This window comes from Eptatretus burgeri, chromosome 7 (genome assembly GCF_056783735.1).
Source record: "Eptatretus burgeri isolate ZD-2024b chromosome 7, Ebu_testis_v1, whole genome shotgun sequence".
Lineage (NCBI taxonomy): Eukaryota > Metazoa > Chordata > Myxini > Myxiniformes > Myxinidae > Eptatretus > Eptatretus burgeri.
Window position 1 is genome coordinate 60,686,775 of NC_140967.1, and position 24,000 is coordinate 60,710,774.

The following is a 24,000-nucleotide window of genomic DNA, read 5'->3' on the forward strand; positions in this document are numbered from 1 at the left end:
ATATAAATATATATATATATATATATATATATATATATATATATATATATATATATATATATATATATACATACACACACACACACACACACACACACACACACACATATATATATATATATATATATATATATATATATATATATATATATATATATATATATATATATATATATATATATATATATATATATATATATGTATACAGTGGGGAGAACAAGTATTTGATACACTGCCGATTTTGCCTAACACTAACTGAACGAAGGACCTTTATGGTGTTCTGCGAATTTCCACAGCCGTAACAATATGTATATATGTAGAATAGATATATGCATTTGTATATGTATATATATTTATATATATATATATATATATATATATATATATATATATATATATATATATATGTGTGTGTGTGTGTATATTTCTTCTTCTTCTTCTTCTTCTTCTTCTTCTTCTTCTTCTTCTTCTTCTTCTTCTTCTTCTTCTTCTTCTTCTTCTTCTTCTTCTTCTTCTTCTTCTTCTTCTTCTTCTTCTTTGGGCTGCTCCTGTTAGGGGTCGCCACAGCGGATCATCCGTATGATCCGCATCGTGATTTGGCACATGTTTTACGCCGGATGCCCTTCCTGACGCAACCCGGGTCGCCTCTTACGACACAGGGATATGGTGCACCTATTTTAAACGGGGCATACACCGGCCCAGTACACTGGTGCTCATTTCGCCGACCTCGGAAGGATGGCAGGCTGAGTCAACCCCCAGGTGTATTAATTCAGTGGCCCAACGGGGCTTGAACTCAAGACCTTTTGGATCCCAAGCCGCTGCCCTAACCACTGCTCCAACACCAGGCTCATATACACACATATACATATATATATATATATATATATATATATATATATATATGTATATATACATACATACATACATACATACATACATACATACATACATACATACACACATATACACAAATATATGTATATATATATATATATTTTATGTATATGAATATACATATAAATAAATAAATATATATATATATATTATGTACATGTATCTATTTATGTATATATACATCGGGCGGAGTGGCGTGCGCCTGTAATCCGGCTACCTGGAGGTTTGGGTTGGAGGATCGCTTGAGGACGGGCGCTCTGCACTGAGCCGCGCTATGGGAGGGTGTAGGGTAGCCCGGAATCATGGCGAAACCCAATTCTTATCCCTGTGTCGTAAGAGGTGACGAGGGTTGCGTCAGGAAGGGCATCCGGCGTAAAAGCTATGCCAAATCAGAATGCGGATCATAACGGATGATCTGCTGTGGCGACCCCTAACGGGAGCAGCTGAAAGACGAACATCATAAATGTGTATATATATATATATATATATATATATATATATATATATATATATATATATATATATATATATATATATATATATATATATATATATGTGTGTTTATAAATGTATGTTTATATATATATGTGTATCTCTATGTATCTGTATATATTGTTACGGCTGTGGAAATTCGCAAACCACCATTCAGGACCTGTAGGTGAGATATCTCGAAGTACATGTGTAGTTAGCCCCAAACCTGTTGTATAGAGGGAATTTATGTGATTCATTCGGGTTGCGACGCTTTGAGATAGCCGTTTTTCTGTTCTGTCTTTATTTTGAACCAACCACGTCTCAACCACCACGCCAGCCATCATCACCAACTGCAACCACGCTCCAACCCTCAGACAACAACAATGCCAACAGCCACGACCTTTACCTTCACAACTCAATCCCACATCATCGCATCACCGCCATTCCCAAACGGCACCATAACCATCAAACCACCACCGAAAACCCTCCACCACCTTCGCCTCTCTCCTTCTTCGGCCATTCCCGCACCACCTGTGAACACTGAGCGTCGGCGGGCTGTCTCAGGCCCGTTCGGCGATTGGTGCCGAACGCACCGAGCCGCAAGTGCAAATAGCGGCCTTTCCGAGGGAAAATTCGGATCAGGAACGCTACACGCCCACTTCCCCTCCGTCCAATTAGCAAGCGCGGAGTGGCTTGGCCCCGCCTCCAGGCGCGTCTATGTGAAATCGATATATGCAAATTCTAGGATCAGGGGAGATTCACGCACCCTTTCCTCCGACCAATTGGCGAGCGTGGCTCCGCCCCCGAGGTCATCCTGATCCGGATATTTACATATTGTTTTCTCCTGCCGGCTTATAAAACAGCGAGCGCAAGGCGAATCAGGGCAGAGTGAGTTGAGTCATCGGTGTGGCAGAGTGAGTCGAGTCATCGGTGTGGCAGAGAGTCGAGTCGGGGGCAGAGTGAGTCGAGTCATCGGTGTGGCAGAGAGTCGAGTCGGGTGGCGAAGTGATCGGTGTGTCTTTGAGTTGGGTTCTGGAGTCGGCTGAGAAGAGTTGCGGGAAGAGGAAAAGGAGCTCGTGTCCGAGGCGAGAAGGACGGCGGTCGGCAACGAGGTCGCGGTGGGGATCGCTCATCGCGGGACTCAAGCCAGCCAGCCATTCTCCTCCCCCAGGGCATCAACAATTCCCCTTTTCCCCCGCGCTGAGATAGTGCAAAAAGGGGCCCCGTTCCCACCCCACTCCAAACGTCGTGCCAACGAAACCCGCCAAGGAGCACGGAGTCGGGGCACAGCCACGCGGCCACATCTGCGGCTCACCCGCCAACACATCACGAGGACGCGGGTAGGACCCCCCGATCTCGCGGACAATTGGCCTACAGGCCTGTCTGCCCCCTTGTCTATGAGGGTGGCTTCTTTCCTTTGCTTTTGAGTAAATGTGTGTTGGCGCCGTCTGTAAAGTAGAACTGTATAAGTGTTGCCGTGTGTGCGCGTAGTCGGTAGTAACTCTGCGTCGTTGTTGCTTTTGTTTTGGTTGCTATATGTGCATTTTGACTGTTTGGCTGTATATGTGTGCTTTCCGTGTGCCGGGATATAAATGTGCTTTGTGTGAACTGTTTTCCCGTTTCGCTTCGTCTTTTCTTTATTGACCCTCCTTCCTGCTTCATGTAAAGGGTTCGGAGTGGGCTTAATACGCCCGGTAATTAATCAGAACCGTCGAGGCCGACGATAACACCGCTCGGTTATCACTGTAGCATGGAACGGACCGGTTAAGCGGTTCGTGTCCGGAGTCGACCTGTGGCGAGGTACGATCGCCCGGTTTACCATCCGCGTGGGTACTTAGGTAGGTCGAGTTTGGCGAACAACCCTATCCTTCGCGGGTGGCCGATTGGCACGATTGTGGTGAGGTCGAAAGGCCCACCCGTGACTGGCTCCGGGCGATAGTTCCTGGAGGGTCACGACTGAATTGTCCGTCCGGTGGGCGACGCGGTCGCGATTCGAGTGATGCGACTGTTCGCACGCCGGCGGGCGCGAATTCCCAACACTGGTGTCAGAGAGCGGGAAACAAACCCTCCCGCCTCCAAGCTAAATTCACGGGGAATCGGTTCAGGGGTGAGAGTAGCGACCTCCAATTCCCTCCAAATTACGAGCAGGCCAAATTAAACCCCTAACGAGAAATAAGATGGCGTTTCAAGGCGAGCGGGAGCCGGGGGTCGATATGGATTTAGAATGTGTAGAATTCATGGTCCAGGATGAAATCCCTGTGCAGGAAATGCTTGTTGTGCAGGATGAACTCCCCCAACTGAACCTAGAGCCCGAAATGGGCGCAGCGGCAGAGGCCGCGGTGTATGACACCCCCCTCCTCCCCGCCTCCGTCAAAGTCCTCCCCCAGTCCCCGGTGGACCCGCGCCTGAGGACGAAGCGTTTGCTGCAGACCCACTTAATGTGGGCCAGGTAAACATGATTTTGCAGGCAATAAGCGGAATGACGCAACAAATGAATGAAATTGATAAGAGAATGGGAACAAACATTAAGGAAGAAATGGAAAAAATGCGGGGTGAGATGCAGCAAATGGGCCGATGCCTGCAGGCGGGCATGAAGGCAATAACAGCGGAGTGCGTAATGGCGATGCCACGTGTGGGAGCGAACGAGCTAGGAGGGAGTGCAACGGTTGTCAGGCCCACAATGGAGGTGGGTGAGGAGAAAATAATTCGGGGGACGTGTTGGGCGAGAAGCGTGGAGGTGTCGGAAAAAGTGACGGAGACGTGCACGAGGGAGATAAGACACGAGGTGAAAGAAATTGGGAGGGAGAGAAAAGAACAATTAAGACGGAAAGCAAGGATGAGGTACGCGGAGATCGTGAAAGAGCAAGGAGTGAAACAGAGGGAAGGACGGGAGCGACTTTAGGAGAAAGCAAGGTTGACCTATGTAAAGATAAGGGAAAGACGCCAGAAAGAAGCAGAGACTAATAGACACGAGGAGACAATAGAAACTAATAAATGTACATAGACACGGGATATAGAGGGTGAATTGGACAGGATTGAAGACGAGCACACACACACAGCATTAGTGGAGGACCATGAGGGGGAGCTGGCGGACTGTTTCATGACCCGGTGCAAGCAGCTGGATAGCCTCCTCCAGGAACGTGGGGAGGGAGTATGCCCCCTTGAAGCTGGTCACGACCAGGTGAGTTCGGTCGTGCTTAGCGAGTTCGAGGGGCCGAGTGCTGTGGACGGGTGCACGCCGAGCTTGGGGGGTATAGAGACCCGAGAACCCCTTTGGTGGCACTGATCCCCAATGTGGTTGTCCTGGTGTGTGTGGTGAAAGGTGTGAGTGCGTCCCCGTGTGTGAGTGCGCCCCCGTGTGTGAGTGGTGTGGTTGCGAGTGTGCCGGAGTACGTGCCTCCCAGCACGCTGAGCGTGGAACAAACCACGGGAGTGAGTGAAAGGCCGTGAGTGAGTGGAGCCACGTGTGCAAGGGAGGTGGCGCGAGTGAGTGGGCCGCCGAGTGTGAGGGAGACAGCGTGTGTTAGGGAGATGTCGGTCGGCATGCGTGAGCATGCAGCCGCGTCTCCCGGTGTGAATGTGAGTTTAATGGAGTGCAGTCTGAGTGTCGTAACACGCAGGTGTGCGTGGGTGGAATGGCGACGGAGACAGCGAAAAAGAGAAGAGGGCCGAGTATCGGCCGTAGCTGTTTCGGGGACCGCGCCGCGTTCACCCAGCGGCGAGCGTGAGGTCCGTGCTGTGCAACACACGAGGCCCCACGTGCTCGCTTGCAGGAGTGAAGCCCGGTCCGGAAACGAGCGCGGTGAATGTTGCCGATCCCGCGACGGACAAAGTTTCGGCAGGATTTCGGATTTGGACCGGCCGGGTTCTCCATGCGGGCGGGTGTGTTAAGCTCCAAGGGGCAGAGCACATGTGTTTGCGTGGGCAACCCCTCGAGACGTGGGGCTTGTGCTTTTTTTATGCCCCGGGTGACGTCATGGCTGCGTGTATGGTTGGAATCCGGCAGGAGGCTGAATCCCTGCCGGATGGTACCGTCCAAGAGGGACGAGGGACGCGAACAGCTGCCATGACGTCATGCCCAGGTGTGCGGCTGTGAATTGCCGTGCTGGTGCGCGAGCTGCGAGTTGCCGCGCTGGTGCTGCACGTAATTGAAGAGAAAAAAAAAAGCAAGCCTCGCTTTCGGGTGAACAGGATTCCCTGGGCAAGGGGTGGAAGACCCCTTTGGACCGGGCACAGGAAGACACTAGTTAGGGGGAAGGGTTAGCTTAGCTAGACTGGCTTCATGGGGCAGGGGTAAGTCCTCATGGGGCCCGTGGAATGGATTAGTTAGAGGGATGTTAGTGAGATTTAGGTTGGGAAATGATTATTTTGAGGACAGTGACAGACTGTGAGTGTGTAGGGGGGCGTAGCTTAGCTGCGTAGTGTTAAAAGGAACGTGCTATAGTGTAAGGGACAACGTGGGAGCACGAGTTAGTTAGCGGATGTAATTAGAAGGATGGCTGAGTTCAGCGATGTGTGAAGTGGAAACATGTGTTTGGTGGGTGAGTGAGGCCAGCGGGTCTGTGTGAATGGAGCGCATGGGGAATGCATGGTGTGATTAGTGATTGGGGGGAGGAGTGATTCCTGCCCAAGGGACCCCGGGGTCAGTGTAAAGTGAGTTAGCTGGGTTAGTTAAATTGACAAAATGGAGGTCGTTTTGCTGTTGGTGGGAGTGTAGGCTCGATTCCCATTTGCAGGGGTGCAGAAGCCCTGTTGACGGGTTGGGAGCGTGGCTGCCAAAGGTGAGTATCGCTGAGTGGGTACCCCGGGCACCAGGCTAGTCAGCCGTGGTAGGCCAAGGGCCCATGGGGGGCGGGATAGCGTAGTGGGCATGGGTGTGCCCGCATGATGCGTGGGCCCGGGGCGCCGTTAGCCGCGTGGGCAGTGTTGTGGGCACGGGTGACCCTCGGAAAGGGGCCCGGGAAGCCAGCCTGCCATGTGAGCGTTTCAGGGGAGTCGCCAGGGAGGGCACTCCCCAGTGTTTAGGGAGCTGGTAGGCTCGGAGGCAGTGTAGTGCCCGGGGGTGCCATAGCTGGAGAATCGGCAGAGGGTCGTACCTGCCAAGGGAGCCACGTGTCCCAGCCATGAGACCAGGAAAATTGGGGGCGAGGCCCGAAATTGTGAGGACACCAACACAGGCGACAGGATTCTGGGTTGATAGAACCAATAGTTTAAGCGAGAGGCGCTTGTTGAAAGCCCCGGGGTAGTTTCAAGGTTAGTAGTTAGGGTAGATTAGGAAGTGTACCCCTGCACACCATCCATCCCTTCGCTCTCGTCGTGGGCCGCTGGACTCACTTTGGGTTAGATCGCTGAAGTCTGGGGAGGCCATCCTGAGGCTTCTTTGGTCCTCGGCACATGACGCTAGCTCTCCCTCATTCCCCTCCGGGAAGGGAACGTAGGGGTTGGGAGTAGGCTTGGTGACGAGATAGGTTAGCTGAACAAAGACAGTAAAGGGGGTTAGGGGACGATTTATAGTGGGGAAGTAAAAAGAAAATAAAACAAAAAAATTAATTGGGGCTAAATTGGGTTTTTACAAATTAAGGGAGTGGGTATGTACAGTGACAGGCAAAGGCGATAGGTGGGAGGGAGACAGGTAGGTAGGTCCGAGCCCGCCTTCCGAGTGGCCAGCACCACCGCACTCCCTCCATCAAACTGCACTGCAAGGCAAAGGCCGGCCAACTTCATCGGCAGCTGTTGTTTTGCTGCGAGGCCTGTACCGGCCGGATCGTCTGCAGCTGCTGTGCTTCAAGGCCTTTGCTGGCCAGTTCATATATATATATATATATATATATATATATATATATATATATATATATATATATATATATATATATATATATATATATATATATATATATATATATATATATATATATATATATATACAGTAGTACCTCTACTTTCAAATTTCATTCGTTCTGGGAGTAGTTTCGTAACCTGAAACCTTCGTAAATAGAGACGCCTTTTGAATGTAAATGCGCTAATCCGTTCCAAGCCCCGCAAAATTCAGACATTTTTTTTTTTTAAATCATAAAAATGCATCAGAACATGAAACAAATACATGTTAAAATTAGATTACCGCACAATAAACATAAAACGAGAGGCACATAATGTAAAAAACAAAGAATAACGGAAATAATAAAAATATTCATTTACCTTTTAACTGCTATTCTCGTTACTTTTTGGCCTCTTTGTTTACTGGTCCTTATCAGCAGTGTTTTTTGCCTCGCGTTTCGTGAAGAATTGATCCAATGACGTCTGCTTTGTATGGCCAGAAAAACTCTCTTCTTCTTTTCTCCTTGTCCATTTTTCTTCATTGCTTTCTTGGGGTCCATTGTGAATAAAAGTTACTGTAATCCACACGCGTACTGTACTGTAACACTGTCCGAGCACTTCGTAGCGGGACCATAGACTGTATACAGTATAACTATATTTACAGAGCGGGACGGGGACACGAAGAGCATGCTGGGATACAACCCACGCATACGCAAACGGTTGCCAGGCAGATTTTAGGAGATAGCCAATGGCAGAGCAGCTACAAGTTTGTTTACGTTCGGGAAACTCTGGGAGCAGTGAAAAGCAGCGCGTACTGTACTGTATTTTTGACTTCATATCCTGAAACGCCTTCGTAACTCGAGGCAATATTTTCCCGTTCAGGCGCTTCGTAACCTGAAACATTCGTATGTAGAGACATTCGTAAGTAGAGGTACCACTGTATATATATATATATATATATATATATATATATATATATATATATATATATATATATATATATATATATATATATATATATATATATATGTATGTATGTATATGTATGGTCGACTTCGTGTCCGGAGTCGACCTGCGGCGTGGTACAACTCCGCGGTACGCTACTCGCGCGGTTACTTAGGTATATCGACATTCGGCGATTCACCCTATTTCGCGCAGGTAGAATGCGGACTGGGTTGTTGTGAGGTTAAACCCCCACCCGTGGCTAGCTCCTTGGCGGTAGTTCCAAGAGGGTCACGACTGAATTGTCCGTTCCGGTGGGCGACGTGTCGCGATTTGAGTTACGTGGCCGATCGCACGCCGGATGGGCCAAAATTCGCAACAATGTGTATATACATATATATATATATATATATATATATATATATATATATATATATATATATATATATATATACACATATATACATATATATATATATATATATATATATATATATATATATACACATATATACATATATATATATATATATATATACACATATATACATATATATATATATATATACATATATATATATATATACATATATATATATACATATATATATATACACATATATACATATATATATATATATATATATATATATAGATATATATATATATATATATATATATATATATATATATATATATATATATATATATATATATATATATATATATATATATATATATATATATATATATATATATATATATATATATATATATATATATATATATACAGTGGGGAGAACAAGTATTTGATACACTGCCGATTTTGCAGGTTTTCCCACTTACAAAGCAGGTATAGGTCTGTAATTTTTATCATAGGTACAATTCAACTGTGAAAGACAGAATCTAAAAGAAAAATCCTGAAAATCACATTGTATGATTTTTAAATAATTAATTTGCATTTTATTGCATGAAATAAGTATTTGATCACCTACCAACCAGGAAGAATTCCGTCTGTCACAGATTTGTTAGTTTTGTCTTTAAGAAGCCCTCCCATTCTCCACTCATTCCCTGTATTAACTGCACCTGTTTGAACTCGTTATCTGCATAAAAGACAGCTGTCCACACTCAATCAATCAGACTCCAACCTCTCCACAATGGGCAAGACCAGAGAGTTGTCTAAGGACATCAGGGACAAAATTGTAGACTTGCACAAGGCTGGGATGGGCGACGGGACAATAGGCAAGCAGCTTGGTGAGAATGCAACAACTGTTGGCGCAATTATTAGAAAATGGAAGAAGTTCAAGATAACAGTCAATCTCCCTCGGTCTGGGGCTCCATGCAAGATTTCACCTCGTGGAGCCTCAATGATCATGAGAAAGGTGAGGGATCAGCCCAGAACTACATAGCAGGACCTGGTCAATGACCTGAAGAGAGCTGGGACCACAGTATCAAAGAAAACCATAAGTAACACACTACGCCGTCATGGATTAAAATCCTGCAGCGCACGCAAGGTCCCTCTGCTCAAGCCAGCACATGTCCAGGCCCGTCTGAAGTTTGCCAATGACCATCTGGATGATCCAGAGGAGGAATGGGAGAAGGTCATGTGGTCTCATGAGACCAAAATAGAGCTTTTTGGTTCAAACTCCACTCGCCGTGTTTGGAGGAAGAAGAAGGATGAGTACAACCCCAATTACACCATCCCAACCGTGAAGCATGGAGGTGGAAACATCATTCTTTGGGGATGCTTTTCTGCAAAGGGGACAGGACAACTGCACTGTATTGAGGGGAGGATGGTTGGGGCCATGTATCGCGAAATCTTTTCCAACAACCTCCTTCCCTCAACAAGAGCATTGAAGATGGGGCGTGGCTAGGTCTTCCAGCATGACAACGACCCGAAACACACAGCCAGGGCAACTAAGGAGTGGCTCTGTAAGAAGCATCTCAAGGTCCTGGAGTGACCTAGACGGTCTCCAGACCTGAACCCAATAGAAAATCTTTGGAGGGAGCTGAAAGTCTGTGTTGCCCAGCGACAGCCCCAAAACCTGAAGGATCTGGAGAAGATCTGTATGGAGGAGTGGGCCAAAATCGCTGCTGCAGTCTGTACAAACCTGGTTAAGAACTACAGGAAACATCTGATCTCTATAATTGCAAACAAAGGTTTCTTTACCAAATATTAAGTTCTGTTTTTCTGATGTATCAAATACTTATTTCATGCAATAAAATGCAAATTAAATATTTTAAAATCATACAATGTGATTTTCAGGATTTTTGTTTTAGATTCCGTCTTTCACAGTTGAAGTGTACCTATGATAAAAATTGCAGACCTCTACGTGCTTTGTAAGTGGGAAAACCTGCAAAATCGGCAGTGTATCAAATACTTGTTCTCCCCACTGTATATATATATATATATATATATATATATATATATATATATATATATATATATATATATATATATATATATATATATATATATATATATATATATATATATATATATATAACGTCAATCAGATGGAAATTGATGGTTTATGTGCCATTGATCTCAAAAATAGTAGGTCTCCATCTTTTGTATCGCTCTATAATTTGATTAAGTTTCGTGAAGATTGTTTCAGAATTGCGACCTGTTTGCAACTGAGAGACAAACAATCATAGTCGGTGAACAAATATCTTTGATTTCATAATAAATAAATAAATGGATGAATGCAGAGCCGGATTAAGCCTCGGCTGGCCCTCAGACACATTTTGAAATTTTAGAGAATGGCCTGAAAATTTTAAATTAGATCTCGGGCTCATGGAAATGGACCCCAGACAAAAGATGAACTAATTCAAGAACAAAATATTTAATACAAAAAAAAGACAAATATTTAACGTGAAAAGAAAATCGTTTATTTAATTCCTCTATACAATTTGCAGTGTCTGAATATATGCATGACAAAACATGTACAGATTTGGCACTTTGCTTTACAGTTTACTAGACCTTAGATTGCAAAGTTTGTGGCCCAAATTTTTGGCTGGCCCTAAGGCACATGCCTTGTCTGCCTAATGGTTAATCCAGCACTGGATGAATGAATGAATGAATGAATGAGAGAGACAGAGACAGAGACAAACAAATCGAACTCTCCAAATAAAATTAGCAATATCAACTCCAATCGGAGTCCAAAGCTTACGTGACTGAGTTTCTGTGTTAATGACTCAGCTAAACAAAACACCCTGCCTGTGCAGTACAAATCTGACAGTTTATCGTCTGTCCAAGACTCAAACCCAGGCTAGACAGTTCAAAGGAAAGTAAGCGACCCTTGTACTATCCTTGGGAGGTGTAAAGAAGAACAATTATTCCTCAATTTTGTTTTTGTTGCATTCATTTCAAACACCTGAGGCGTCCATACCCGTCACTTTGCTGACGGATTTAATCAAAAGACAGCATGTTGTCCTTCATACACGCATTGCATGTATATCTGTGAATCTCAGTGAGGATGTAAAATGAAGTAAAATGTGTGGGAAAAAAATCTCTTAAAACATGTAATTGTTGTTGTTGTTGTTGTTGTTGTTGTTTGTGAACTATTATATTTTTTTTTCCATTGTTATGACAAATATTACTGTTTATATCTTTTTTGTGCTCCTTTCATGGCCATCACATTTTACTCTAAAGGGTTCCTGCTGTCATAGAACAATAACAATGGTACCGTTAGAACCATGACATTAAGCTCCAAATCTGCTTCTTCTCCCCCCCTCCCCCCCAAAAGAAGATATTTTAGTGTAGGCATTTTTTCATTAAACGAACACAAATTTTTGATCCCAGTAAATTAATTATTATCTTTTCAACGGTACCATTTTTCTGCTCCTACGACAGCAGCACCCTTTAGAATAAAGTGTGACGGACAGATGGAGGCCGTTCCTTTTAGGAATAGATTTATTGTGGGTGTTCGAAAGAATTACATTTGGAGGTGCCATCGAGGTACAGGATGTATCATGTATTGCCTTGTATTTCAATTTGCACAATGTGTTGGTTGCTCGGTTGGTGAATGAAATGAAATGTATTTTTTGGTTGAGAATATCTCAAATGTATTGATCAGTAATTGTAATAGTTGTGACAATAATAGCTCGTAGTTTCATTTTTGCCCCTTCCCTAATCACATAGACTGGGCCTTGTGACATATTTTGCACGAAAGACCTTTAACATGGTACTGTATACATCACGTTTTTGATATTTTAAATCAGCCGATCGAGGCTCATGAATACATGAAAAGTAAATGCCACGTTGATATAATGATTGTTGCCATCACCAAACAGCCTTTTCCCCACGTTTGCTTGTGCAAGATTAAAATTTTAATTTGTTTATCGTGACCTTGTCTTTTACCAACATATACTTTCAAGCTGATATAATGTCTCCCTTCCTCTTTATGCCCATGAAATCAGCCCCACACGTTTCATTGTGTTCCAGGACCTCAGGAAACGAGCATGGATGTCGATTATCCCCAACGCGCAGCTCATCGTCATCCCCTACCCCAATGATGAGCCACAACGGTACATACATGCATGCCTGCTCTACACATTTAGCTTCCACCTTGTAAAACACTGGCTAAAAATATCCATAAAACAGTGTGATTTTGCCACGTTTCCGTTTATATTGCTCTGTGCTAATTTGCAATCTATTATTTGTTCATATGTTCATTATTGCATCTGGTTGTTTCTCCATTAAAGCAACTGTTATTGTGTCTCCTCTCCGAGAGGGAGGGGGAGTTTAAGGTCTGCTTTTTTCTTTTCTTTTATTTCTCTCTCCTTTTGAAAATCATAATCACATAATCATTCCTTCAATGGGAAGTTGGTGCCTTGGTCCAATACACACAGAAGCCTTTTATCATTATTATTACCCTCGCCGAAGGAGATGGTATTGGGTTTGGGTCCGTTTGTCTCTCTGTCTGTTTGTCTGTCTGTCTGGATGTTTGTTTGTTTGTTTGTTTGTCCGCACATAACTTTGGTGTTTTTCTCTACCAATGCTTGTCGGATTGAGACAAAATTTTCAACATATGTGTGACTACTCATGTAGAATGTTTTAATGATAATTATGACATCATAGGTCATGTGGTGTGGCAGCCATGTTGGAAAAACGGAAAAAAATTGGACCTCTGTAACTCTGAGACCGCACCCAGGAAAAAAAAAACAAAACTTGGCATGCAGAAAGTACTCATGGGGAATGTGATTTTTTTAATGACATCATAGGTGGCTTTGTTATGACATAATTGCATATGTAGAACGCTACATCTCATCAGTACGAAAAAATTTTGAGGGTCATCTCGGGATAAAATGGTCCACTGGGAAAAAAAATGATGACGTCATCAGTCACGTGATTCGGCATCCATATTGTTATTTTTGTTTTTTTTTAACCTTCAAAAATCTTCTCTGAAGTCGCTGAACAGATTGAAGCGAAACTTTACACATATGACCACCTATCCGTGGGGAACAAAAAGTTCACACATATGATGTCATAGGTCACATGGTTTGGCAGCCATATTGGATTGAAGAAAATGTTAAATAATGTTTTCTCTGGAACCGCTTAATCAATCAACACAAAACTTCACAATTATGATGCAGTAGTGATGGGGAATACATGTTTTCAATTTGAACTTGATCAGACACGTGGTCTGGCAGGCAGAATTATTTTATTTTATTTTAATTTTGGAATAAGATTAACTTGGCTGTGCCTGGATGGGTTTGAGGGTAGAGAAGTAGCAGCTGAAATGTGAATCCGATCCAGGTTCCTCCTGATGACTTCATTTTTGCTTTTTGCTTGTTTGTGTTCCTTCTGATGACTCCAATGCAGGACTGTACCGATTTGGTCTTCCATTTGGTTTGAATTGAATTTATTTTAATCCCATTCCAAATTCAATTTAATGTCATGAAATGGTCAGTCAGGTGTCCAGTCAAAGCGGGACTGCATCAAAGTGGAACGTCTTGGTACCCGGCCATCACTGCCAGCATTTATGAAGTGGCAGTTCTAATTGTCTCTTATTAATTGCGTAACACACCAATACATAAATACCACACAAAATACACTACACAAAGCTACACAAACACCACACAAAACAAGTTCTGTTGAGGGTCTGCAATCTCTGATTGCTCTTTCTAGTTATTATTATTATTATTATTATTATCATTATCATTATTATTATTATTATTGAAAATATTGATCAAAGCCCACCTTCTGATTTTTAATTGGTGAAAGATGATAAATGACACCATTTCCCTTGCAGAAATATGAAATTAGCAGAAATGTGCTCTAATTATTTCCCCTTGTAAAGTCGGTCTCTCATTTGTGTTGTTCTTCCATCCTTTACCTCTCTTCAAATGGCACCACAGCTGACTCCAATCTTGAGAAGGCCAAATGCCTCAATTCTGTGTTTCCTTTCAAATTGATGACAGTCAGGTCAGGTTAGATCTGTGACCTGCTACAGGTACCATGTAAACCTGTACTAACCTGTTCCATGGTCGGGTTGTCGGCAACTAAACCGTCTCCCCTACCAGGTTTTTTGGTGAGGAGGGTGTTTGGATATGGACACCCAGCAGGATTAAAAACAAAACCTGTCAAAGGGCGGAGGAGCTCCTTGTGAGCCAATGGCCATCCATATATAGTGCCCAACTGTGTCTGCGGACGTCCTCCTGCAGTTGGGTTACTTCTTATTAGCAGGTTGGTGGCAGGATTTGCACTCGGGCCACCGTAAAACCCTTCATTCCGCAAAACACAAAAACGCAAAAAAATCTGAAAACCCACTCCGTGGGAGTACCTCCTGTGCAGCTTCCCTTCGCAGGGCAGCTCACCGGATGACGGGATTGGGGCAAAGCCTTCGGGACCCCCAATCTTTGATGATAGGAGGGAAACCACGGGGTAACATTCCTGGGTCAGATTGCGGGAGAGTGTGTCGGAGTGGTGCTGAGGTGTCGTCCACCAGACGGCGGTCTCCTTGGGTTAACCTGAGGCGGTCCCTTTTGGTGGGTGCCTGGGATGTCCTATCCCCAAGAAAGGATGATCACCTGTCCTTGTTATCATCTGAGCTCAAGTGTTTGGACATCGGTATTGCAGCACTCTCTGAGGTTCGGAGACCGGATTGCGGCAAGATAATGGTGGGTGGTTACACCTCCTATTGGTCTGGTTGCTCTGATGGTTACCATACTCATGGAGTTGCTGTAGCTGTGTCCAATAAGCTGACCCCAATGATAATTGAGGTAACACCGGTCAACGAGCGTATTATGAGATTAAGGATTCGTCACTCCTTAGGTGTCATTTTCCTGGTCTCTGTTTATGCTCCGACTGAGGCGAGTGATCTCACCGTGAAGGACACATTCTACGCCACGCTCGAGTCTGTGGTTGATCAGTGCCCCAGACGAGATACACTTAGAGTCTTGGGGGATTTCAATGCATCTACTGGAACTGATAGGGATGGTTATGAGATGTGTGTTGGTCCCCATAGGTCAGGAACTATGAACCAGAATAGCACTAAGTTCCATTACTTTGCAAGAATTCATGGACTTTGGGTGGCTGGTTCATGGTTTCAGTGCCCACAAGCTCCATCGCTGGACTTGGTATTCCAACACTGGGGGTGTGGCAAAGGAGAATGACCATTTCCTCATTGATGGTCGCTGGAGGATGATCCAGAACTGCAGGGTCGACCAGAGTGCTCAGTTCCTCAATACTGACCACCGGCTTGTTGTAGCAACTCTAAAGCTGCACCTTAAATCCGGGAGAATGGTACCATCCCAGCCTTGGCTGGCTGTTGGCATGCTCAGGGATGAGAGGGTAGCTGAGGAGTTTGCGAACAGGCTGAGTGGACACTTGGGGGGTCTGGGTGCTTTGGGGGGTCCTGAAGAGTTGTGGAGTGCCTTCAAGACCACCTTCCTTAATGTTGCCGGTGGATGTCTTGGAACTCTCCACAGGGCAAAGAAGAATTTTGTCTCAATGGACACTGGATACCATTGACCAGAGTCGCAGGGCCAGGCTGAATGGCAGAGCTGAGCTGTTCAGAGACCTGAGGCGTAAAACTGTACGTGCGCTAAGGGTGGAAAAGAAGGCCTATGTGCGAGGAATCTGTGAGGCGGTAGAGCATCACCTGTGGACAGGTGATTCTCATCCCGCTTACAGGGGAATTCGCGCATTGCGTTCATCCAAGCCCATCCCTCGGAGCACTGCAGTTAGAGCAGAGAGTGGTTGTCTCTTGACAGAGGAGTCTGAAGTGAAGGCCCGCTGGGCCGGTTACTTTCAGTGGTTGAACCAGGCTGATCCACCAGCTGTCGAGTTGGATGTCAAGGGTGTTACAATCCCTGTTGTCTCACCCTCCAATTAATTGTGGTCCACCTTGACTTGTGGAAACATGGGCTGCGGTGAACCGTTTGAAACAGAGCAAAGCTCCAGGGATCTGTGGCATCCATGCTGAACTTCTCAAGGCTGGTGGAAATGCTGCACTCGTGTCGTTGCATGCAGTTTTGTGCTCTGCCTGGAACACAGGCATCATCCCAACTGATTGGAAGAGGGGCCTTGTTGTCCCTCTCTGGAAAGGGAAGGGTGATCGCCAAGACTGCAACAACTACCGAGGGGTGACGCTGCTCTCAGTGCCGGTCAAGGTCTTTGCTCGGATAATTCTTGATAGGGTTCACCACAATCTGCTTGAGCACCAGCGTCCAGAGCAGTCAGGCTTTACACCAAAGAGGTCAACGATTGACCGTATCCTTGCACTTCGTGTCCTCACCGAACGCAGACGAGTTTCGGCAGGACTGTTTGCAGCCTATGTTGATCTCTGTAAAGCGTTCGATTCAGTGAATCGGGATGCCCTCTGGAGGATTCTTGGTCTTCGTGGGGTGCCACCAAAACTGATCGATCTGATGTCTGAACTCTACTCTGGTACTGAGAGTGCTGTGAAATGTGGTGGTACCATCTCTGACTTATATCCAGTTGTTACTCGAGTTTGTCAGGGGTGTGTACTGGCCCCCACACTTTTCAGCACTTGTATGGACTGGATTCTCGGGAGGATGTCGGAGAGATCAAGCTGCGGTGCATCGTTTGGGAATGTCAAGATCTCGGACCTTGATTTTGCAGATGATGCAGTCATCTTTGCGGAGACTTTAGATATCCTTTTGGGGGCCTACGAGGTGCTTAATGAGGAGTCTGAGCTGCTGGGATTATGGGTTTCTTGGGTCAAAACTAAGATCCAGGCTTTCAATGACATCTTGGATGCTGCCATCTTGTCTGTATGGGTTTGTGATGAGGATGTTGAGGTCGTGGAGAGATTCACTTACCTTGGCAGTGATATTCATGTCTCTACTGGCTGTGAGTCAGAGGTCAATAGACGTCTCGGTCAGGCCTGGGGAGTCATGGACTCACTGGATCATGGGTTGTGGCGCTGCCGGTACCTGTGTGGGAGGATGAAAGTCCGAGTCTTTAGGTCATTGGTGCTTCCAGTCTTGCTCTATGGATGCGAGACTTGGACTCTGACCAAGGATCTGAAACGGAGACTTAATTCCTTTGGTACCAGGTCTCTTCGGAGAATCCTTGGCTATCGCTGGTCGGATTTTATGTCCAACGAGCGGTTGCTGAGAGAGACTCGGATGAGATATGTTACCTGCATCCTCCGTGAGCGTCAGTTGTGGCTGTATGGACATGTGGCTCGTTTTCCTGACGCTGATCCTGCTCACCAAATTCTCTCAGCGAGGGAGTCTCGTGAGTGGAGGAGGTCAATGGGCCGAACCCGTGCCTCGTGGTTGCAGCAGGTTGACCGGCATCTCAAGGAGATGGGGATGGGCCTGGCATCTGTCTGGGGGATGGCCAGACGGAGGGCCCCTGGAGTACTGGTGGAAAGTGGACGCAGCGACGTGCTGTTCTGGCACATGCTCTCATACCTGACCTGACCTTTCAAATGTTGTGTCCTCAACACCCAACTTCCCTATCGTACCCAACTGCTCCTGCACTGTGTGTCTTTTGCACTTGAGAAAGTGGAGGGGGTTATTTAAACCCTCTACTCTGACTGTTACTGGACCAGATGGCATCAGTTCACGTGTCCTAAAAACCTGCTCTGCTGGTCTTGCACTTATTTGAGCTACAACATCTTCCATCTGCTTGGAAATTCACAAACATCACTGCACTGCATAGAAAGATGTAAAATCTGATCCCCTCAATTGCAGTCCTGTCAGCTTATTTCCAATCATCAGCAAAGTCATGGAATCCATCATCGCAGTTCACATGAAAACCTTCCTTTTCTCCAACAACCTCATCTCAGATCACCAATTTGGTTTCAGATCAGGTCACTCCACCTTGGACATGTTTCTTCGACTCACCCAACAATGGATGGAAGTCCTCAATGTCAGACATGAGTTCAGGACAGTCTCTCTGGACATATCTCATGCTTTCAATAGTCTGCCATCCTGCCTTGCTCTCCAAAGTGAGTGCCTATGGCATCCAAGGCCAAATCCACACATGGCTCACTGACTTCCTCTATTCTCGTAGCCAACATGTGGCTCTTAATGGAATTCTTTCATCTCCATTCCCTTTCAACATGTTCTGGGCCCTGTCTTTTTTGCTGATCTTCATCAATGATCTCTCTGACTTTCTGGAAAATCCCATTCATGTATTTCCTGATATCTTCACCCTGTGCTGTGACACCCCTCATCCTTCAAACAGGCAGACTGCAGCCTCTTCCCTCTCTTTAGGCTTTGAAAACTCACAAGATGGTCAAACTTGGAATTATCTTTTTTTCCCTCCAAACCTCTCACACTCTCACGATCTCTCTTTAAAAATACCGTCTGCACTCCCCCCACCCCCCCCCATCTGCTTTCTTAACAATCATCTTAAGGAAGTTCAGTCATTCAAACTCCTGGGTCTGACTATCAACCATGATTCTTCATGGGCAAACCACATTTCAACGTGGCCACCAAATCCAGCCGCTGAATGGGCATCATCCATCGTACAAAGTCCTTCCTTGGCACTCCTGAACTCCTATCTACCGACAAGGCCTTCATCCAGTGTTTGGTAGAGTTGCTCTACCCCCTGCACTGGCTCCCTTGCCTTGCATCTTGCTCAGCTTGATGGTGTGGAAACCAAGGCCTTCAAGATCATTGGAATCTCTTGTGCTGAAGGTGTGTCTACAGACTTATCCCTTCACCATCACTGACAGGCCAGTGGCCTCTTTGTCTTCTACCACCTCCTTTCTGATCTTGCACCCTCTGCTCTTCCCATGCTTTGGAGTTTCCTTCTCCATGCATGCGTCTTTTGCGTCCTGTTTTTGTCTGTTCCGTCCTGATCTGTTCAGTGTGCCAGCACTCCCACGAGCCAAGACTAAGTATACAAAAAATAAAAATAAAAACAGCCCCCCCCCCCTATAGGGTTGTGTGGAGACATCTCGGATCGGAGTCAGTTTCAGGGTTATACAGGGTCAAAGGTGAAAAATGGTTGCAAAATTGAGGTTTTTGGTTTGCCCTGCCGATGTATTTCAACCAATTCGGATAAGTATCGGCAAAATAATACCTTGTTGGAGCCTCTGCAGATTTAAATACACCATTTTTTTGCTCCTTAATTCCACAGGCAGTGAAATGTCAAAATTGGTGGTGAAATTCACGTTTCTGGCCTGCCAAGCATCTATGTCAACCAATCCATACGATACCTTACATAAGAGATATCTTCTGAAAGAGCTTACAGACGAATGTAGGTAAACATTGGTCTGGTGTCCTCTTTTCGATTTACATCCAGGGTAGAAGTTCAAAATTCAGGTTTTTGGCATGAAATTCCATCATGCTGGCCTTTCTGTTTTTTTCACTGTGGACAATGACTGCACAAGCATTCCTTACCGCTACAGAAAAGAGCAGGCAGATATTGTTCTGGCATCTTCCTTTCAATTTCATGAGGGTCAAAGATGAAAAATTGTCATGAAATTGAGAGTTTACTTCACCGCAGCCCCTCAAAACTAAAGCAGATAAAAACATTGATCCACTGTCTTCCTTTCTCCTTTTTCATTTTATAGGGGTCAAACTAGGTTGTGGGAAGGCGTGGGGGGGGGACGTATTAGTGTTGCATTTCCCCCCTATCTTGTCTACATTCCAAAATCTTTTTCTCAGCCTTCTTTTCCCATTTCTCTATTGTCTCTAGTTCTTCCAATATATTCAAGCGTTTCTGACATATTGTCTCTGCCTTCCCCACTCACCCCAAACTAGTTGGAGTACCAAGCTGTACTTGACACCTAGTAGAGGGGTGCTGCTAACAGCAATCGCCCTGCTCAGCGTGTGCCTCTTACTGCTGATCATCATCGGTGCACTGCATTGGCATGAAAAGGTTTGAAAACAATGGGCGTGGGGGTAGTATGGGAAATGGAGAGTGAGCTTCAGAACACACATTGCTGTGTCGTAGTACGTGGTCAGATGGTCGAATGAATTGGTGGATTATGTTTTGATGATTAAACAAAATTAATCCTGTTGCATGGAAGGTGATTTGGGCACGCAAGTTGTGCTAAATACATGTACATTTTTTTTTTTTTTTTACCAATGGATGACGTACGTTTTATTTTTAATCAATATCTGACGTCGGAAACATGAGTATCTTTGGAGTTATGTAGCTCTTGCTCTCGGCAGCCGTTGGATACTGTACCTTGTTAGGACTCGCTTTCTGTCTTTTGGGATGAGATGTGGGGCTCTCAGGACTTAAGTTTGGCCTTCACTTTACACAAATTGCCAATAAAAGCTTTCCAGAACTAAAATTTTCTGCTTTATTAAAGAGGGAAGAGAGTGCCATCCATTTAAGAGTGCCACACTTTAACGATAATACAGTGTTAATTGGTGAGTATTTCTGCATCTCGTGGTTTGGATATGCCCAATTGCTTTTGCTCTATGTTGATGCGACATGAACAAAAATAGGTGGTTCAATTGCAAATTAAAAAAATAAACAATATCTCTTTTATTGTTAACATTTTACTTTACACTGAGTATTTTCATAAGGTTCTTAAGATATCCAGGGAATGGTCACTGTGCCATATCCTTGTCCCAGCATGTCCACCTACTGCTGGTATTACTAAATTATTCAGCTGCCAATGATGCAAGGGCCGAGAACAAATTGGATTGACAAGGTTCACCATGTGTGATGAGACTTCTTCAAACTCATCAGTTCTTTTCAACTTGGAACAAAGACTCTGCTGATGTATAATGTCATGGAATGCTGGAATGGTCCGGGCCAACATGGTTCTTCAGAAGTGCAATGAAATCTTCCAGATGGTCATCCAAGCGCACCGTGAGTGGTGTAAAATGCATGCTTATCCAGATTCGATTCCAATTTGTTTTTTACAGTCTCAAAAAGACTCATCAGAATGTAAGAAAACCTTTCTTAAACGCAATCAAGGGAGAAATAACCTGACAAAAATACAACAACATACAAGCAGTTACGCACAACTATGCTGGCTATGAATATACATATTTCAAAAACTCCATTGAATTGCAATCACATATAAAGAGAGGATGTTGTTTTTGACAAACAAATAAACAAAAAAAAGTTTGCTTTGATGCAATGACAATAACTAAAGCAGCTGTTAAGCAATCAAGACTTCCGTACCAAGAGTTGAAAGAAAGAATCAAAAGACACCTTGAAATTTTACATTTGTGAATGTGTCATAATTTTCTGATTCTGATGTACCATCCTCTGTTACAGGGTGCCGGTGCTGCCGAAGCAGTTTCTTGGCAAGGGTTATATTGGGTGGTTTGCCATTTCCTTCCCAGTGGTAGTTAGGGCAGGAATTTGGAAGTTCGTTCAGGGTGCGGGCGATAACCCGCCTACTCTTCTCGAAGGACACCTTGGGGATCTTTAACGTCAACCAACTAATGCCGGCAGACAGGGAGCCCAGTTTAACGTCCATCCGAGGGACGGCATACACGATGATGAACCACCCTGCCTGGGAAACACCGTGATTACAGTTTATAGCTGGGTCAGGGTTCAAACCCAGGCTAGGCAGCTTAGAGGTAAGTGTGCATATCTTTAGGGCCTAGGCCATCCTGCAGGAATAATCAGAATTGGAAACCGATAAAAAGCTGTGATTTCTTGTCTCAAGAGAGATTTGTGTATTTGTTGTTGTGGAAAGATTCACACGATAAGATCATAAATGTTTAAATCGGAATCGCTATCGAATGAAGAAGTAGTCTTGCTGGTGAAGGCTGGTGTCGATTTAACACAACCATCAAATCGCTATAGCCAATATCATAATATCATTTTTCTCCATCAAATTCCATCAACTTAACAATTTTTATTGGCTCGTGCTGGCCATTTTATTTCAGAGATGCTTCTCCTTTGCAAAGTTGAAGTGCCCCAGTCCATCAATGATGTGAAGTTTCTAAATGATTGGTTCAACGCTTCTGAAAAAGATCTCTGAATTAATTTTGTGAAACTTAGTGAATCGTTTCAACGATTTAGTAAATCGAAATATCGTAAATTGAAGATGACCTTCAAGCCTTTGGACCGATCTGCTTGATTGGAGGATTTTTACTGGTTCTCAGGACTTGTAACAATCATTTGAAGACAGCCCTGGCTCGACAGCTCAGCGGCGAGTTTACGTACGTCGAGGCTAACCTGCCAGCCCTTGCGCTTATAATGCACTCTTTTATATTCCTTCCTAGCTTATCTTTACTGCTATGATTACATGGATTCCTACCTTGTGGCAGGTAATGCTTTCATTTTTAATAACGGTCTCACATATCTATACCCTGCAGACTTTTTATCACCATAATTCCTTCAGTTTAACAGAAATACTTCTGCCTTAGCATCTTCATTAACTCCATAGCGGTGCTTCTCAAATATTCAGTTTTATCCTCTAAGTTGACAACAGTTGTTTGTTTTGCACTCAAAACAATTAAACAGCTATCATGTTATGGTTCAGAGGAGATTAATGACATCTAACCATTTTTTAATAATTACCTCTGCCACCGAAGGTGAAGGAGGTTATGTTTTCACCCCTTTCTGTCTGTTTGTCTGTCTGTCTGTTTGTTTGGCTGCTTGTGTCCAGGATATCTCAAAAAGTTGTGCACGGATTCAGGCGAAACTTGGTGGACAGGTTGGGTGTATCGCAAGGTCGAATTGATTAGATTTCAGTGAAGATCCGAATCCGGATGCGAGAGTTATTTCATTTTTAAAGTGATTCTTCACCATTGAGAGATGGGGCCAAAAACGATTTCGTACTGTATCGCATGATATTTCAAATGTGTGTTGGGCCCGATATGTTCTCGTGGATCAGGCATTACGTGGCGGAGGTATGCGCTATACCGAGAGCCCTTCTAGTTTCTCCTGTGACCAGTTTGATTTAAAGTGCGACTGACAGGACAAATAACCTTGTTTATGCCATCGACTCTTTTTTTTCTTTCTTTTTTTATTATTATTATTGTTATCTGGAGATCATTTTTAATATGACTACGACTACATGACCACAACCAACTGGAGATTTATCTGAGAGGAAAGGCTCAGAGGTCTGACATTTCACCGACGGAATGGCCGTTAACTGGCCTGAACTAGAATTAATTTACCAAGATTTAATATACTTATCAACAGAGATGGAGAGGGTGGTGTGTGGGGGGGGGGGGTGAGACGAAGGACCGTGGCAATCCGGGGTGAGGCTGGAAAGGCATATGTCTACAAAAAGACTGTGACGCGTACAGAGTCACTTTCTCATCACCTAAGGCGTCCTATTCTCGTCATATTTAATGAAAGCCAAGATACACTGCTGATAATTATAGTTGGAATAAATAGAAATTACTGGAAAGGTTACACAATGGTTTGCTTGAGCAAATAACTAACTTGTGCACAAAGCTGAAGTGCTATTTCTGGAGGATTTCTTCTCCCCCCCCCCATTTTTAATGAATTGCTTAGCA

The 24,000-nt window shown here is 44.5% G+C and overlaps 1 protein-coding gene across 2 annotated transcripts in view; it reads left to right on the forward strand.

The window, feature by feature from the left end:
- The window catches only part of ITFG1 (integrin alpha FG-GAP repeat containing 1), a 207,443-nt gene that overhangs the window by 176,100 nt on the left and 7,343 nt on the right, over positions 1–24,000 (forward strand). For both annotated transcript variants that reach the window (XM_085888711.1, XM_085888710.1), the window contains exons 16-17: positions 12,569–12,651; positions 20,317–20,434. In XM_085888711.1, coding sequence (XP_085744837.1) covers positions 12,569–12,651; positions 20,317–20,434 — 201 coding nt within the window. The remainder of the gene's footprint in view (positions 1–12,568; positions 12,652–20,316; positions 20,435–24,000) is intronic.